General features: G+C 41.7%; 1 protein-coding gene across 1 annotated transcript in view; it reads left to right on the forward strand.

The window, feature by feature from the left end:
- The window catches only part of pdzd8 (PDZ domain containing 8), a 283,146-nt gene that overhangs the window by 254,242 nt on the left and 9,766 nt on the right, over positions 1-19,138 (forward strand). The window contains exon 4 of the mRNA XM_028796014.2: positions 8,717-8,879. Within this exon, the coding sequence (XP_028651847.1) occupies positions 8,717-8,879 (163 nt within the window). The remainder of the gene's footprint in view (positions 1-8,716; positions 8,880-19,138) is intronic.

Below are 19,138 nucleotides of genomic sequence, written 5' to 3' on the forward strand. Positions count from 1 at the left end.
CTCCCATCAATCTACATATTGACAAAATGCAAACAGCTTTTCAGAAAGGTTTGCAAATGTATTAAATGTCAAAAAACTGAAATCTCTCATTTATAGAAGTATTCAGACCCTTAATGCAGTACTTTTGTAGGAGCCCCTTCAGCAGCAGTTCCAACTTTAAGTCTTCTTGGTGTAAGTCTCTACAATATTTGCCCACCTGGATGTAGGCAGTTGATCATATTCTTCCTGGCAGATCCTCACAAGCTCTGTTAGATTGGATAATACCATCTTCAGTTCTTTCCACAGATGTCCTCTCCACACACACACACACAGACATAATTTCAAAAAATGGAATTTTCTGACTCAGATCTAAAACGTCGAGATTCATCAAAATCTCGAAATAGAATTTTTTGAGGATTCCAATACTCTTCCTATACTTCGTATACGAGAAAGTCAGGGAGGTCTAAAATGTTGAGATTCGTCAAAATCTCGACATCGAATTTTTGGACGATTACAATACATTTCCTATACTTTGTATACGAGAAAGTCAGGGAAGTCTAAAACATCGAGATTCATCAAAATCACAAGATCGAGATTTTGGACGATTACAGTACTTTTCCTATACTTTGTGTATGAGAAAGTCAGGGAGGTCTAAAACGTTGAGATTCATCAAAATCTCGACATCGAATTTTTGGATGATTAGAGTACTTTTCCCTAGAAGGTAAAAAAAGCATGTGCAGGGTATATGTGGCCCTACGCTGTAGAGAATTAAAAAGGCAATAACTGGGCCACTCAAGGACACACAGAGATCTGTCACCAGGTCACTTCACTGCTGTCTTTGCTGTATGTTTCGGCATTGTCTTGCTAAAAGGTGAGGCGGCGTGTGCTCTGGAACAATTTGTCTTCTAGCACCTCCTTGTATTTGACAATTTATTTATTCTTGCCTCAATGAAACTTTGAGTAAAGGGTCCAAATGCTTTTTTTAAGGTATTTGCAAAAAATTCTAAAATCATCTTTTTGCTTTGTCATTCTGGGGTATTGAGTGTTGCTTAATGTGTGGGGAAAAATGAATTCTAAATGATTTTAGCAGAAGGCAGCAACATAACAAAATGTTAAAAAAAAAAAAAAAAAAAAAGTGAAGTAGTCTGAATAGTTCCAGAATGTACTGTACATGGTAGCATCCAAATGACTTTCAACTGGTATTAAGATGCCAAATGTGTGAGAGGAAACATTCTCCATACCAGAGGTGTGACCAGAACATCATGTGTGGGTGGGCATTTGGCTTGTCTGGGGGGGGCAAAAAAGATCCATCCATCCATTAATCCCCATTTTTGTAGGGGGGTCAAATAATAATAACAACATAGTTTTAAATAACATATAAAAGCAAAAATTGTGTCATAAATCATAACCTATTGTTCAATAAAATTACCAGAGGCAATGGAACTTGTATTATTATTTTTTGTGAACAAATGTAGAACTACATCTACAAAGTAAATATCAATACAAAGTCAAATGTATACAACATATGAGAGCAAGAACAGAAACGTGGCTCATTGTAGTCATGGGAGGCTATAGGACATCAGTTTCCAGTGTTTAACCTGGATATTATCTACAGGACCAGTCTGCGGTCACTCTTGGCAAATTCTGAAATAAATTCATTCATGTCTAGATTTTCTGTGATGTTTTTCTCATGTGCCAGAATGACTACATTTCTCTTCCTTGAATGCAGCATTGTTCGGCGGAGTGGAGTGAGAATGCGGTTCATAGTAGAGAAAGAGCTTTCGCATGCAGCTGAAGACACACCAATGATGAGTGCTGTGATGCAGACATGGCTCTGACGTGCGGGATACTAGACGCGTGTTTGTTGAAGCCGCCACCGTCTTTTTCTAGAGCTTTTTTCCAATTAGTGTAGCCGTGTTTGGTGAATATGTCCTCGCGGTCCGAATTGGAAACACTAAATTTGTGGCAGGCAAAGCAAAAGCTGCCATCATGGACAACAGAATATTCAAGCCATGGTCGAGACTGATACCAGCTTGCACTAAAACATCTGAGTGTCTTTCCGAATGCACGCTTGGGATAATTAATTAAAATGGGTTGGGATGGGCTATCCATATTTAAGTCAGGCAGACCAGACTGTATATTTTGTTGAAGGCAGAGGTTTGGAGTACCCGACACGGGCGCAGAGCTGGAGGATTGTGTAGGCTTATCTACATCTTTTGGAGTTTCAGTTCCCGACGTGGGTGTGCTGTGCTCCATGTTGGTAGCACCGGTCCTGGGCTTAACCATGGAGCCAGCAGCTTGCGGAGGGACAGAGGTTGAAGATGTCTGCTTTTTAATAAGCCACCTATGCATAGCATTTGGTGTTACCAACCAGAAAATAAAAGAAGAATGGAACGAATACACTGTTTTAATTAAAGAATGTGGTCAACAAGTTCAAAACGTGCTGCAAAATGTGCGACGAAGTGAACTGTGAGCAGCACGGTGCTTGTCTAGTGGAGGAGACACTGACGGATACGCCCCAAATTCAAACGGAAAGCAACTCAGTTTTGAAAATCAAATGTTATTCTTCTCCGGAGTTTTCATTGGACAGACAGAACATTTCGCAGGGGGGGCACAGCTTTTCCCTGGGGGGGCAGTGCCCACCCCAGCCCCCCCATGGTCACGCCTCTGCTCCATACCATTACACTATCACCATCAGCCTGTACCACTGACACATGGCAGCATGGATTCATGTACTTTTATACCAAAATGGGTCCCTGCAATCTTCATGTTACTAAAGTTAATGGAGTTTCATCACCTCAGATGATTTTTTTTTTATTTTCTATTTTCAGTTGTCCAGTGTTGATGAACACATGCCCATTGTAGTCCTGTCATTTTGGAAAGGAACCCAGCATGTTCTGCCGCTGCCATAGCCCATCTCATAATTTGTTCAGATACACTCTTTTGCACGCCATTGGTATTATGTTTGATAATTTGTAGCCTTTGTTATCTTGGAACAAGTCTGGCCTTTCTTCATGAATTCTGTTTGTAAACAGAACTCCTGCTCACCCAGTGTTTTTGTTTTTTTCACCATCCTCATTAAATTGTAGAGACTCTAGTGAATGAAAATGCCAAGTTTGCAGCGGGCACTGACTGCAATATTGCCCTCATGGAGTGGAAGAAAAATTAAGCTTAGGGGTCACTTAGTCATTTAGGGGTAATATATTTATTGTACATGAAGTGTTTTGGTATGCTTTCCACATTAAAATATAGCATCTATCTTAGAAGGAGTATTAAAGGGTTAATAAATGTCAGAAACCTGTACAGGCATATCAGGAAACCAAAAATTCAGTCACGTGAACAACAAAGAACAAGAAGGTTCTGGGTGATGGTTCAAGAAGTTGGCTTACTGTTTGTCACACACACACACACACACACAGGAGCTCAAGAAGTATCAAAAAGTATTGTAAGGACCAAGGATGTAGTGAAATGAGACTTTTATTTTGGGGTATGTAAACTGGTTGTACTCTGCTGGAAACATCGCATGTTTTTTAACCAATCAGAGTAACTATTCAGATGGTGCAAGCCAACAAACCAATCAGAGTAAATGTCAGGATTAGTTCAGCACCGTTATGTAAATTCAGTTGTCTATAAATATGAGTCTGTATCTTTGCTTGTTGACCATTCCATCACCTATGTTACATGAGGAAAAATTAAAGACACAATGGACAAGCTTCCTCCTGTCTGGTTTCTGACTCAAAAGGTCCTAGTTGAGGACAAGATTTCTTTATTTAAAATATTTTCAGTTTAATTTCTAACACAATGGCCACTTAGATGATCTGTTATTGTGCTTCAGTGTACAGTAACTCAACTTTCTGTGTTCTTTATATATTGAGTTGGAGGCCTATGATTGGCTGCTTTCATTAAAGAGCCTAATAAAGTGGCCATAATGAGTAAGTACACCAACAGACTTTAATAAGTGAACACTCTTCAACTCATGTAAACATTCTGTTTTATTGTGCTAAATGAGTAACAGAAAGAAATCGGATTTAGCTAATGTTAAGGTACAGCCTGTTGTTGGCCAAAATTGAAACTGCAGTTCACTTCATCCTCTTAATATCTGCCAACCCATGGACTTCTGGACAAGTTGGCTCGGACTGGCTGGCCAGTCCACCCTTTGGCATCCAGCAGTATCCATAGTGCTGGTCGAATTGTAAAGTGTCCTGCTGCTTTCAGGTGTCACGGCCTCTCAGACTCTTCTCATGTACCATTATGTAGCCCTGGAGGAGTTACTGGAATAAAGTAGCAGAGGGAATACAGCAGGTAACTGAAAAGAAAAGGAGATTGAAAACAGGTTAACAACGGCCAGTCATAATCATCACCATCATTAAGACAATTTTATTGGGAACAGGCCATTCAATTCAAAAAAATTCACTAGGGATGCTCTGATCAGGTTTGTTTAGGACTGTCTCCGATTACCTCTTTCATGTTACTGGAATGGGCTGATTCCAATTCAATTTGTTTTTTATCCTTTAACGGCAAATTTTATAACATAGTATTTTAAAATACTTATGTAAGATATTTTCTAGCATTTTGGAAGTATTAATATTTTAGTGACAAAATATGGGTGGGCTATTTTTGGGTCTGTGTGTGTCAGTGCTTGCCCTTCAGAGTGTATTATTCTCCTCTAATCCTAACCTAACCCAACCCTAAACAGGGTGGAGAGTGCAACTATTCACTGTGTGTTGGTGGGGACAAAGGGCATGTCTAAGGGCTGAGTTCTGAGGGACAGCCATTGTCCACAGCTAAATGTACCAAACCTTATTAGCCTTCTTAATGATTTTGGTACACCGTCTAGATGTAGATTGTGATCCTTTCACTCCAACACGCAGGACCTTCTCAAATGATGTACTTTCAAGTTTCAAACCTCCCATTGTATACTCAAATTTAACATTTTTTGTATAATACCTAACATTAGGGTTAGGTTTAGGGTACAAAATTAAATTTCATCTGCACAAATCTGAATTCTTTCTACGTCCTTCTGTAGCAGTATGTTTAACTGTACATTATTTGCTGTCCCATATAGTTTATCACCTGCAAGCTTAAACAGCCAATTGATTTAGTTTTGTCCTCTTTTACAATGTATATGTTGTAATGGATGGCAGGCAGGGAGGTCCAGTTGGCAAATAGGCATGAAAAAATGCGGGAGGTTCCCTCCCTGCACAAGGATCAGGGCATAGGATGTAATCTGAAGAGTGGGTATGCTGGCATGCCGACAGGCTTAAATGGAGTAACATTACCCGAGTCGCAGGACAAGAGGAACTGAACTATTCAAGCTACATGCTCCCCCGATCTGATAGGTAGCAGAAATCCTGGAGTCAGGTACACCAGTGGACTCCCACAGGGCATGCTGGGAGTTGTAGTGCCATAGGTCAACCCTATTGGGGTCCCTGGGTGCCACCAGCTCATCGGGTCCAAGATAAAATGAACCATTTCTTCATCCAGGCTAGTTGGAGTCTGGCAGAAGTGGGCAAAACTTGCCTGGGAGGAGTGGAGGAGAAGAAGAAAGAGAAAGAGTATGGATTTGTGTATATTAGAGAAGCCTTTTGTAATGTAATTGCAAATAATAAAACTATTATTATTATTAAAATAATAAAACATTTGAGCCCAGGATTTGTGTTTGTGTGGTGCTAAGTTTTGTGATGCTGCAAACCCCGAAACCCCCCGCCCCCCCCCCCCATGTCACAATGTGTGTGTGTGTGTGTGTGTGTGTGTGTGTGTGTGTGTATGTGTGTGTGTGTATGTATGTATATATATATATATATATATATATATATATATATATATATATACACAGTGGTGTGAAAAACTATTTGCCCCCTTCCTGATTTCTTATTCTTTTGCATGTTTGTCACACAAAATTTTTCTGATCATCAAACACATTTAACTATTAGTCAAATATAACACAAGTAAACACAAAATGCAGTTTGTAAATGGTGGTTTTTATTATTTAGGGAGAAAAAAAAATCCAAACCTACATGGCCCTGTGTGAAAAAGTAATTGCCCCCTGAACCTAATAACTGGTTGGGCCACCCTTAGCAGCAATAACTGCAATCAAGCGTTTGCGATAACTTGCAATGAGTCTTTTACAGCGCTCTGGAGGAATTTTGGCCCACTCATCTTTGCAAAATTGTTGTAATTCAGCTTTATTTGAGGGTTTTCTAGCATGAACCGCCTTTTTAAGGTCATGCCATAGCATCTCAATTGGATTCAGGTCAGGACTTTGACTAGGCCACTCCAAAGTCTTCATTTTGTTTTTCTTCAGCCATTCAGAGGTGGATTTGCTGGTGTGTTTTGGGTCATTGTCCTGTTGCAGCACCCAAGATCGCTTCAGCTTGAGTTGACGAACAGATGGCCAGACATTCTCTTTCAGGATTTTTTGGTAGACAGTAGAATTCATGGTTCCATCTATCACAGCAAGCCTTCCAGGTCCTGAAGCAGCAAAACAACCCCAGACCATCACACTACCACCACCACATTTTACTGTTGGTATGATGTTCTTTTTCTGAAATGCTGTGTTCCTTTTACGCCAGATGTAACGGGACATTTGCCTTCCAAAAAGTTCAACTTTTGACTCATCAGTCCACAAGGTATTTTCCCAAAAGTCTTGGCAATCATTGAGATGTTTCTTAGCAAAATTGAGACGAGCCCTAATGTTCTTTTTGCTTAACAGTGGTTTGCGTCTTGGACATCTGCCATGCAGGCCGTTTTTGCCCAGTCTCTTTCTTATGGTGGAGTCGTGAACACTGACCTTAATTGAGGCAAGTGAGGCCTGCAGTTCTTTAGACGTTGTCCTGGGGTCTTTTGTGACCTCTCGGATGAGTCGTCTCTGCGCTCTTGGGGTAATTTTGGTCGGCCGGCCACTCCTGGGATGGTTCACCACTGTTCCATGTTTTTGCCATTTGTGGATAATGGCTCTCACTGTGGTTCGCTGGAGTCCCAAAGCTTTAGAAATGGCTTTATAACCTTTACCAGACTGATAGATCTCAATTACTTCTGTTCTCATTTGTTCCTGAATTTCTTTGGATCTTGGCATGATGTCTAGCTTTTGAGGTGCTTTTGGTCTACTTCTCTGTGTCAGGCAGCTCCTATTTAAGTGATTTCTTGATTGAAACAGGTGTGGCAGTAATCAGGCCTGGGGGTGGCTACGGAAATTGAACTCAGGTGTGATACACCACAGTTAGGTTATTTTTTAACAAGGGGGCAATTACTTTTTCACACAGGGCCATGTAGGTTTGGATTTTTTTTCTCCCTAAATAATAAAAACCATCATTTAAAAACTGCATTTTGTGTTTACTTCTGTTATATTTGACTAATGGTTAAATGTGTTTGATGATCAGAAACATTTTGTGTGACAAACATGCAAAAGAATAAGAAATCAGGAAGGGGGCAAATAGTTTTTCACACCACTGTAATGTGTTTATATATAATTAAGTTTTATTGGGTGTTCATTGTGACATGTACAGAAAAATACTTTATTGCATATACTAATCAGCTTGCAACTCATTGTCACTCTCTGGTAATACCTCACTTTGGCACATCGTTATCTTCCTTACATATATATAACCAGTAACAGCGCCCTGCACGATAACATGCAGTGAATACACTTGACTTGAGCATTCCTAGTTTTCATCCTCTTTCTCTGTATGTTTAGCATCTATTTGCGTTAAAATTGATTAAGTCAGTTTTTGTGTTGCGATTACTTAGTACGTTTTCCTTCATTTTTCACTTAAGCTGGCACTTAAGTCCTCAATCTGCCTCAAGAATTATTTAAGATATGAAGAGGTAGGGGAAGTGACGGCGAAGGTGGTAGGGATGGAATCGGCGCCCATAACGCATGTGCTGCACGGCTGCCCTGCTGCGCGCCGCTGAGAGTCGATTCTAGAATAAAATAAAAAGAGGAATAACCTTGGAGGGCAATCATCAAGCGGATAGTACACGTCACGTAGTATATGTGTACCAAATTTTAGGTCAATTGGTCAAACGGTTTGCGAGGGACAGGTGATTTAAAATCCTGGACAGACAAACTAACAGCCAAGGTAGCATATTATATAAGAAGATAATAGCTATATATATATATATATATATATATATATATATATATAATATATACTGTATATAAGATTTAGGCTGGACTCTCGTGCCAGCTCATTGAGCATCTGGTCCAGTGGCACCCCCTAGGCCCACCATATTACATTTTAAGGATTGTTATTCCTACAGCCTTTGTTTTATTTAGTACTTTTCATAGTGCACAGAATCCTGAGACAATAGTGAAGATTACAAAACTATTTTTCATTGAATTTGCATTCCCTGTCCTGTTCATATCTCTTACTAGTAGCAGAAAATTTTCATTTTCTCTTGCCTCATATAAGATGAGCTCATTTACCCCTAGCATTCTGAGAGACATGTGCTTTACGATAAAGGAGTTCTGCTTTTTGTTGATGAAAGCCATCGTTAAAGTTGCCCCTGCAGCGTTCTACCACCACCACTACTCCATTCAAAAGATTATAAATTGTATGAAACCCACTAATGGGTGCATATCTTGCCCAGCTGAATTTAAGCAAGTATTTATGCACCTGTGTACACGTAACAATAAACTTGAAATAAATACTTTCAAATAAAATTAGTTCTTCTACTGTTTTGTGAAAACACAATGCAAGGCAGTTGGCACATCTAATTTTGTTTGCTTACTTTGCAGGCCGAGCTGATCAAAGGAAATTCCCAAAGTGTTGGACTGACCTTCCGGCAGGTTCCAGCCAGCGAGGGTGACGTGGTGCACGTCATCATTGAAACTGTCGTCCCCAACTCCCCCGCCTCCCAAGCAGACTTGCAGAAAGGGGATCGGCTGATTGCTATTGGAGGTAAGCCGGCCTTCATGGACACAGCCAGTTATGGTGGACTAGTCTGAGTGCTTGTTTAGCTTCTGCTGGTTTTGATATCACTTGTGTTTCCTGGTGGTCTGAATCTATGCAGTGTATCATGTGCTTGGTACTCTTGTTTTACCATACAGTCCATCTCTTCCGCTTTTGATGAATTGCATGTTACTATTACCTCTTGCTCATTCTGAAAACCTGAGACCATCTGCAGCTTTCACTAGATGTCCGCACATCCTATGTTTGCCGGGACCCCAATTGGGTGACCGCTGCGTGCACCAGGATCAAACTGACAGATGTCCTATATGAAAGAAAACACAACTGGGAACATTCCAGTAAGAAACACCACTGTGGCAGTATGGAGGCTGGCACCAATCACCTCCTAACTCTGATATGCTTGGAAAGGTGGCAATTCATCAGCTACCTTTTTGACCGGACAGACCATGGCCTAAGGTCCCACTCAAACTCATCTAACATTTCTCTTTTTCCCCCCCTCACTGATACGACAGTCCAAGCTAGGCGAACCATGCAAGGACAAGCAAATTGAGAATAGAAGCCATGATGGCCATCTTTAACCATCGTCCTCCATCACTACCTTTTGCTGAAACTGTTTAATCCAGTTTTAAAGTCACAGGGGAAGGAACCAGCCTGAAATCTTCATCCAATTTTAGGGTCACAGGAAGAAAGGACCCCCACAGTCACTCATACCTGTCCTGTTTAGGGTGGCCTATTAATCTACAAACTGTGATGTGCAAGTCTGTGACCCACACAAGAGAGGAGGAGGTGAGTCCAGGTTTGGGAAACAATCAGCTTTATTGTTGTCAAGACAGGAACATTCTCAAAGCGTTTATTCAAAAGGGAACACACGCAGAGTATAAGCAGTGACGATGACATCATTCTGCATTTGCTCCCTTCTCAGATCAAAAGAAGTGATAGCCTTCCTGCACAAAAGAGGAGACAGAAAGTAAACACAAGGCCAAATCAGTGGCCGGTTTGAAATATTCTCTGTATCGACCAACGGGCGACAGACGCATTACGCGGTGAGCCTAGAAACTTGTAGTTGAACTGGCAGTGGACATCCAGTTCCTGGCTGTTTCAGTGCACAGCACAGATGGGGGGGTTGTCAAGCGCAGCGCAGTGTTTGGGTGCCAGGGTCTAAAAAATCTCACAATATGTGTCTTTGAGATATGGAAAGAACCCTTGAGATGTTGTAAATAAACCCCATACAGATACCAGGAGAACATCTCAAGGCTACCCCACCCACAGTACGATACTAATGACTGCTTTTGGAACCAGTTATCTAATTTTGTTGTTTGGCAGGGCTTTTATTCAGAAATGTGAGGTCTTTGTAATCGTGTAGAATTTTCTTTTCAGAGAACATCATCCAAACGTCGTGTGGAATGGAGGAAATTAGCAATTTTCACTCTTTGGCTTTTATCTCTGTAATTTTGTTTCAAGTAAAACAGATGCTGTGAATGATAGGGGGCACACTCATGAAATTTCTGAACCTGGAATATGTAGCCCAGTTAGAGTGAGTCACACGGTATGTTACGTTAGGCAAGTGTTGGGAGTGTTTCAGTCCAACTTGCTACAGTTTTGTAAGTGAAGGCTACACCTGAAAATCGATGGAAAAGTCGTCTAATATGACATGGCCTTAAGGTATACCTGCTTCACCCAAGAGTAGACTGCGCAGATCTTATTGGGGCGTCTCCTCTTACCTCTATTGACAATAATTTAATGATAAGGTCTTAATTCCCAGATGAAAAACCTCAGGCAGGATAGCAGTGAAGGCAGATCAATGAAATTGAGGGGTAATTTCAATGAGCAGAATCGCGGACAAAAGTACTACATACACTCATGTGAAAAAGTAAGTACACCCCATAAGAGGTTTTCAGTTTTTTAACATAAGTCAACATTTCAAGATTTGATCTTCCTTTAAATAGTATCTTTATAAAAAGGTGATATAATTAAACAAACATCATGTCTCATTTACATTTTGTAGTCCATTATGTAATGTAAATAGGTATAAATGCAAATGTCACATGTGCAGAAAGTCAGTCCTCCCCTCCATTTCTCACTACCTTAAATACCTCAAATTGGAATCGGGTACAAATGATTTGAACATCATTAGAGGGGATCTTATCTGACCCTGTTTTATTTAAACTTAATCATAAATTTCATTTGTTGTTAATGAAGTGTGTATTATCCCCATGCCAAGATCTCTCTGAGGCCTTCTGAAAGAAGGTTCTAGATGCCCAGGTAGGTCTGGAAAGGTGTTTAAAAAGATCACCTAACAATTGGATATTAACCATTCCACTACCCGAACGATCATTTAAAAGTGGAGGAGATTTCAAGTAGCTACCAACTTGTTCAGACTAGGCCGTCCCAGCAAGTTCTTCTGGAGAGCAGAATGCAGGGTGCTGAAAGACGTCTCTAAGAACACTCTGAATTTCATTACAGGACCTAATGATAGCTCTTTCCACTATTGGGGTCACAGTTCATGAGTCTACGACTAAGACGAGGCTGCACAAATGAGGTGTGCCAGGAGGAAACAGAAAGAACATCAGGGCAAGACTAAAAGTTTGCCCATGAACACCTAGGTAAAGACCAGGGACCTCATGTATAAACGCTGCGTACGCACAAAAATGTTGCGTAAAAAAATCGTTATGTGTAAAACCTAAACTTACCGTAAAGCCACGCACATTTTCACGGTAGCTAAATGCTTAGCGTGCGCAAGTTCTCCGCTCGGTTTTGCAAACTGGCGGTACCCAGTGTCAAAGCAGTGCTACTGTTCCAGTGTGGTTTTCCTTTCTTTTTTAGATCCATATCCCTGACGCGGCTTTATAAATACACTGAAATTAACCGCATATTGTTTATTAGTTTAATGCATCTGATTGTAATTAACCTGTAACAATATAATGGTCCACAGAATGTTCAAACTATTCTAAATACCATAACTGCTTTAGCATTGTTACTCTCACTGCACCTTCTTCTTCTTCTTTCAGCTGCTTCTGTTAGGGGTTACCACAGCGGATCATCTTTTTCCATATTACTCTCACTGCACCACTCAGATAATTTATTTCACTGTATCTGAGTGGGGAATCACAGCTTTACAGCAGCTGATTGGAAAGAGAATTATTGTTATACAGCATCAAGCACATGCTGTCTCTAGAACTGCTCTCATACGGCAAACGCTTTGAGCCTTTCCTCGCGGTTCAGAAACAGTTTCATCCCAAGAACTATAAATGCATCAAGTGCTCCTTGTAGAACTGTTTGTACTTATCAGTACAATTACCTCACTGTAAACTTGCGATACAGTTATAATATTGCACAACCTGGCCCACTTTATAAAGTGTGTATTTACATATGATGGTGATATCATTTTGAAGATCAAATGCTGCAAAAATATGTTTATTATATTATACAGATAAAACTTTAACTTCATTTAAATAATCTATATTGTTAATAATTAAACATGTGAGGACACGGTGCCGCAGCTCTAGCAAGGAGCAGGCGCCCTGTTCAGGATTTGTTCCTGCCTCGCGCTGTATACTTGCTGGTGCTGGCACGACACTGGAAGGATAGATGGATAGATTAATTAAACATGTACTACAAAGATATTTCAATGTTCCTTAAAAGTTTTGAAGAATTGGCTTTCTAAGCTTATAGATGGCTTAACATCTATTAAAGGGCTGCTTGTGTGGAGATTGGGTATTTGGAGAAAGAAAAGTAAGGACAGGAATTGGGGGTTAGTACATTTGAAAGAGACAGTACTGCTGCAATAAATTATTTCATCGAAGTTCGCGCACGGTGCAGCAAGCATCTTGCATGAGGCATGAACAATCACTGCGCCACCGTGTTCCCATGTTTAATAACATGCTTTAACTCCTATCATCATGAAAATGATATCAAGTATACATCTCAGTATTTTAATTATTCAGAGAGCTGTAATATCACTAATGTAATGGATTCTGTGTCCTGTCAGAGGAAGAGAAAGCCTGTTTAAGAAGCATGTAGTGATTCACACACACAGAGCACTTAGAAGATCAAATACAAAACAAAGCATTTAACGTACTACTTTAGTTACGATGGGATTTGAGAAACTAGTAAATTAAGCGATTTTAAGATGAAGTTGATCATGTTCTACTTTAATCACGTAGTTTATTTTGTCATTAAAGTGGAAATTTCGAGACTAAAGTTGACATTTCGTGCTTTTTTCCCCACTGTGTGCCTATTTTTTTTTCTCTGTACCCTAATAAGCTTTCATATGACACTCAGACGGTGAGCTACGACTCGCCTTTTCACAGCGACTTTGATATCTGACAACTTCTTTTTTAATTTGGGCACTGTGCAGCTTTGTGAACTTGAGCTTTCGAGTATCTCCGACACTCTATGTCACTCGATCAACTTCCTTTTGTTGTTTATACCACTGTTTAAACCAACAAATAGTACGTTTTTCTTTGCCTCCACTTGTTATTCGCTGAAATTCTTTTATTTCCCCCGTGCTTTTGCCATTGCCTTTTCACAGAACGCTGCGCTTAAGGGCTATTCATATTGATTTGCATATTCAAAGAGGCATAATTCTGGGAGGAGTTAGGGAGTGACAGCAGGCGCGTGCTCATGCTCTACTTTTCACGCTGACCGGGATTTATGGAACGGAAGAATGTGGAAGTTGGCGAATGCACAGATTTATGCATCTGGATTTTTTTTGTGCATATGCACATTTCCGTTTTTGTCCTTATGCCATGTTTTAGTGTGAATTCTACGCACAGCGTTATGCATGAGGCCCCAGGACTTCTGGAACAATGTGTTCTGGACAGACAAGGCGAGGATAATAACTTGGCCATAGTACCAGAAGACGTGTTTGGGTGAAAACCAAAGATAAAATTTGAGCAGAAGAATCTGATGCCAGCGGTAAAGCATGGTGGTGGAAATGTTGTGCTTTGGGGCTGCTTTGCTGCATCAAGACTTGGGCAGCGCACCATCACAGAATCCAATGGGAATTCTTCATTATACCAGAAAAGTAATGTGAGGATCATCAGTGAAAAGATTGAAGCTCCACTGAAAGTGAACCTTGCAACCTGACAGTGACCCTATACATACCAGCAAATCCACAAAGGAATGACTGAAAAGAAAGAAATGGAGGGTTCTAGAATGGCCGAGTCAAAGCCCAGATCTGAATACCATCGAGATGTTGCGGCGGAGATTTGAAATGAGACGTGCTCACAAGACACCCCTCAAACATCCCACTGCTGAAAGAATTTTCATGGAGGAGTGAGAGGAACATTTTCTCAGTCAATGGTAGACAGTAGGGGAAACACTGACTTGAGGGGGCAGCACTGCGTATGAGAGCCAAGGGGGGAACTTGCTTTTTCCATAAACGAGAATGTTGCATCTGATCATTTTTCATTGAGTATATTCTTCTTCTAAAGTCAATTTTGTATTGGTTTTTATGAATTACATCACCATTATCTATAGATTCTGTTTAAATGACGATATATCTGCGTATGTCAAAAAAGAAAATAAAAATGTTCTGGAGGTGTACTTTCTTTTTCACATGACTATACTTTCCATCCTGGACTCTGCTGCAGTCTTCAGACGATCTTCGTTCTCTGCCTACATCTCTTAGTTACGGAGTCTCTCCAGAGGCAGAATCACAACAGCTTATGTCATTCTCAGACAGAAAAGAAGACCCTTTCACTAGGTCATTGTCCAGTTTTATCTCTTTTTTTTTATCCTTATTCTAAATAAAACTTTAAATACTCAGTAAATGATTATGTCAGTTAAAAGAATATACCACTCTGCGTGATCAAACATTTTGTTAAATAAGCCTTAGCCAAATCAAACAGGAATGCTAAATCAAAGTTCAATTGTTAAAGCTTATCTAAGTTAGCATGTTTGTCTGTATGTAACCCTAATTCCCCCCCACCCCAAAATGTCTAGTTGCATTTGACTGGTGTGATTGCTCCGTGCCGGGCCAACCATACCGTGCCCTGGCCCGCTTGGAAGAGGTGGGCCCGAGCACAGTTCAGTAGCATTCAGGAACAGTATGATCACTAAACGTGCCCGAGCAATGATGCGACTAGTCAGATAGCACAATTCTCATTTCATTCAATACCATTTGAGTTAAAAAAGGTTTTTATTCTCACCTTACACATTGTAAAAGGCGCTATATAGCGCCCGACCCGGCACAGACTCAGGCAGAGGCACGTACTTAAATAAAAGCTTCTTTATTTTATCTTCAGCCGTGGGGCACGCCTTCCCCGTGTCCCACTAGCCCAACACAGTCCCACAGGCACTTAAATTGCACACAAACCACACTTCTTTTCACCTCAGCACCACCACTCCTCCTCAGGCTTAGTCCTCCTCCTCCCGACTCTAGCTCTCTCGAGTGGTGGTGGCTGGCCTTTTTATACCCTGGGGCTGAGGAATTGACCAGCCGGGCTGGTAAGTCCACGCAGCTCCCCCTGGCGGCCATCCAAGCCCCCAACCAGGCTCTGGAGGACTCCATGTCCCATGGAGCCTTGCACCAGGTTGGGGAATCATTGTCCACCAGGGAGGCTGCCACCAAGCGTCCCGGGGGAGGTACTGAGCTGCCCATGCTGGCTCCCTCGGAATGAATGCAGTAGGGGCGTCCCTGCCGGGCATGGGACCCGGCTGTCCTTCACAACATGAAAGTGATTTGTAGTTGGCAAGAAGAGTTGCAAATTCCTCCCTTAACATCATTTGTCTCAATAAAAACCTTCTCGTCAGTGTAGCACGATTAACAGCAAAACGCTTGCTGCACTGCACACTCAATAAATCTGTATGAGGGTTGAGCGTCATTCTACCCTACATGACTCCAAAACAACTACAAAAAAGTAAAATCATTTTGACATGCATGCAGTCACTCCATGTTCCGATCTTGTTTTGGCTTTACATGACAAAAGCATGCCCGGACCCAGAACGTTAAAGCGCAGTGTGATTGAAGACCAGCTATGTGGGTGGGTGGGGTTTAGTATGGACAGTCGCACTTGGGCACGATACGGAACAAACATGCCCAGTGTGAGTACACTAGTAAACAACTAAAGAAAAAAATGGGATACGGTAGACCCTGTGGCACAGCAAGATGACCTGAACTCTGCAGATGACACTGTAGCTTTCTGTCACACAAGCACAGCCAAATGCAGAACAAGACAGAACATCTGACAGCGATATCAGCCAAGATAGGACTGATCATCATCAAGAAGAAGACCAAGTTCATAAGAATGGACCAACACCAAAACTGACAACACTTTGAGAGTAGAAGGTAAAGCCCTTGATGGAGTGAATTTCTTTACCTATCTGGGAAGCATAGTGGATAAACAAGGTGGTACAGACAGAGGTGTCACCATCAGACTGGTGAAGGCACCACTGAAATATACACTCAGCAGCCACTTTATTAGGTATACCTTTCTAGAACTGGGCTGGACCCCCTGTTGCTACAATTCTTCGTGACATAGTTTCATCAAGGTGCTGCACACATTCCTCAGGGATTTTAACACATATTGACCTGATAACATCAGGCAGTTACAGTTACGGTTGCACATCCATGATGTGAATCTCCCATTCCTCCACATCCCAAAGGTGCTCTATTGGATTGAGCTCTGGTGACTGTGGAGGTCATTTGAATCCAGTGAACTCATTGTCATGTTCAAGAGACCAGTTTATGATAATCTGAGCTTTGTGACATGGCGTTTTATTCTGCTTGAAGTCTCCATCACAGGATACAGGACAGGATGGATTCCTGCTTTCATGTTGTTGACGCCAAATTCTGACCCTACAATCTGAATGTTGCAGCAGAAATTAAGACTCATCAGACCAGGCAACGTTTTTCCAGTCTTGAGCCTGTTTTTAGCTAACAGGAGTGACTCCCGGTGTGGTCTCCTGCTGCTGAAGCCCATCTGCTTCATGGTTCTACATGTTTTGTGTTCAGAAATGCTCTTCTGCATACCTTGCTTGGTTGCAACAAGTGGTTATTTGAGTTACTATTGCCTTTCTATGTTTTCTTGGATGACGTTGATAACAAAATGGCTGATTGAATGGCCTTGAATAGGAACACAGCTTGAATAACAACAAGCAATATCGAGACATTCATTAAAAAATAAATAAATAAAATTACTTTCATAATCCAATCTCAAGTGTCAAGTCATGTGCTCACAGCGTGCCAAATGTACAGGATGTCCACGAAGTCTCTTTACAATTTCAAAATTTTATTAAAAAAACAAATGAATAGACATTTCTGTGGAAATTATTACAAAATGAGGAGTAGATATTAAAGTTTTTTTTGCCTCATTTAACACACCTCTATATGGGGACCACTAGTTGCATGAAGTACATCAAGATGGTGCTCGATTTCTTGCCATGTTCTCTGTAGCATAGCGTCATCAATGGTGGCAATGGCATCAGTGATCTTTTGCTTTAGATCATTAATGTCCCATATCTTTGTTCGATACACGATATCTTTAACATAACCCCACAGAAAGAGGTCCAGGGGAGTGATATCTGGTGAACAAGGTGGCCAGGGAATTGGGCCACCCCTTCCAATCCACTGATCTGGAAATGTTTGATTCAGGAACCTACAAACATGCAGTCCCCAGTGTGGTGGTGCACCATCTTGCTGGAAAATGACAGTTGGTTGAAGGTCATCCAGTTGTGATGTCACATATTCAGTCAAAAGGTCAAGGTAAACATTTGCAGTAATTAATCTCTCGTTGAAGAATAATGGACCAATGATTCGATTGCACATGATCTCACACCACACATTCACCTTTGGACTATCTCGATGAAGTTCCCTTGTCACATGGGGGTTTTCTAAGCCCCAGATTCTCACATTATGTGTATTAATCCATCCATCCATCCATTGTCCACCACTTATCCGAAGTCAGGTTGTGGGGGCAGTAGCCTATGCAGGGAAGCCCAGACCTCCTTCTCCCCGGCCACCTCCTCCAGCTCTTCTGGTGGGACCCCGAGGTGTTCCCAGGCCAGCTGGGAGATATAATCCCTCCAGCGTGTCCTGGGTCTGCCCCATGGCCTTCTCCCAGTGGGACATTCCTGGAACACCCCCTTAGGGAGGCGTCCAGGGGGCATTCTGACCAGATGCCCGAACCACCTCAACTGACTCCTCTCAATGCGGAGGAGCAGTGACTCTACTCTGAGTCTCTCCCGGATAACTGAACTCCTCACCCTATCTCAAAGTCCAGCCACCCTGTGGAGAAAACTCATTTTGGCTGCTTGTATCCGCGATCTTGCTCTTTCGGCCACTACCCAAAGCTTGTGGCCTTGGTGAGGGTAGGAACGTAGATCGACTGGTAAATTGACAGCCTTGCCTTTTGGCTCACCTCTCTCTTCACTACGATGGACCGTTGCAGAGCCCGCATTACTGGGGATGCTGCACCGATCCGTCTGTCAACCTCCCACTCCATTCTTCCCTCACTTGTGAACAAGACCCCGAGATACTTGAACTTCTCCACTTGAGGCAGTAATGTGTTCCCAACCCGGATTGAGCATTCCACCCTTTTCCAGCAGAGAACTATGGCCTCGGATTTAGAGGTGCTGACTCTCATCCCTGCCGCTTCACACTCGGCTGCGAACCGCTCCAGTGAGAGCTGGAGGTCACTGTCCATTGAATATGTGTATTCAGTTTCCCTGAAACGTGGAAAGTTGCCTCATCACTAAAACAAACTTTGATAACAACTGAGTGCATTGGACAAATTTGATTAACATATCTCATCAGTTGCCTTTTTAGTAATTTTTTGAAATTGTAAAGAGACTTTGTGGACACCCTGTATTTTTGCATAACTATTGTTAAATATAAACTAATTCTGGAAAATCCTTTCATGCCCGACAATGAAGCTCATTCAAACAAATTCAGCTTTTGAACTGAAGACCCGCCTCCCCCTCATTCATTGGTCAGGAGTTCCTCCCAGTAATCGCTCAACCATTTGGCTTCCATGGCACTCTACGAGATGTGAACACTGCGGAGTGTGTGGCCTGACAGAGACGAGCAATTCATTTGTGCAGATCTGAGTTGCTTCAAACAAGCAGAAGGTCAGTTCTGCAGTGCGGTTTCCGACACTGCCATGCAATAATCCCAGAGAACTGCAGTTATGGCTTACCGGTATGAACATATGAATGAGGGGAGAGGCGGGGCTTCAATTCAAAGGCTCGGTCTCATTTGAGCGCACTTCACTGTCAAGGATGGAAGGATTTTCTGGAAAACCACATCT

The sequence above is a fragment of the Erpetoichthys calabaricus genome, chromosome 2, assembly GCF_900747795.2.
Source record: "Erpetoichthys calabaricus chromosome 2, fErpCal1.3, whole genome shotgun sequence".
Classification (NCBI taxonomy): domain Eukaryota; kingdom Metazoa; phylum Chordata; class Cladistia; order Polypteriformes; family Polypteridae; genus Erpetoichthys; species Erpetoichthys calabaricus.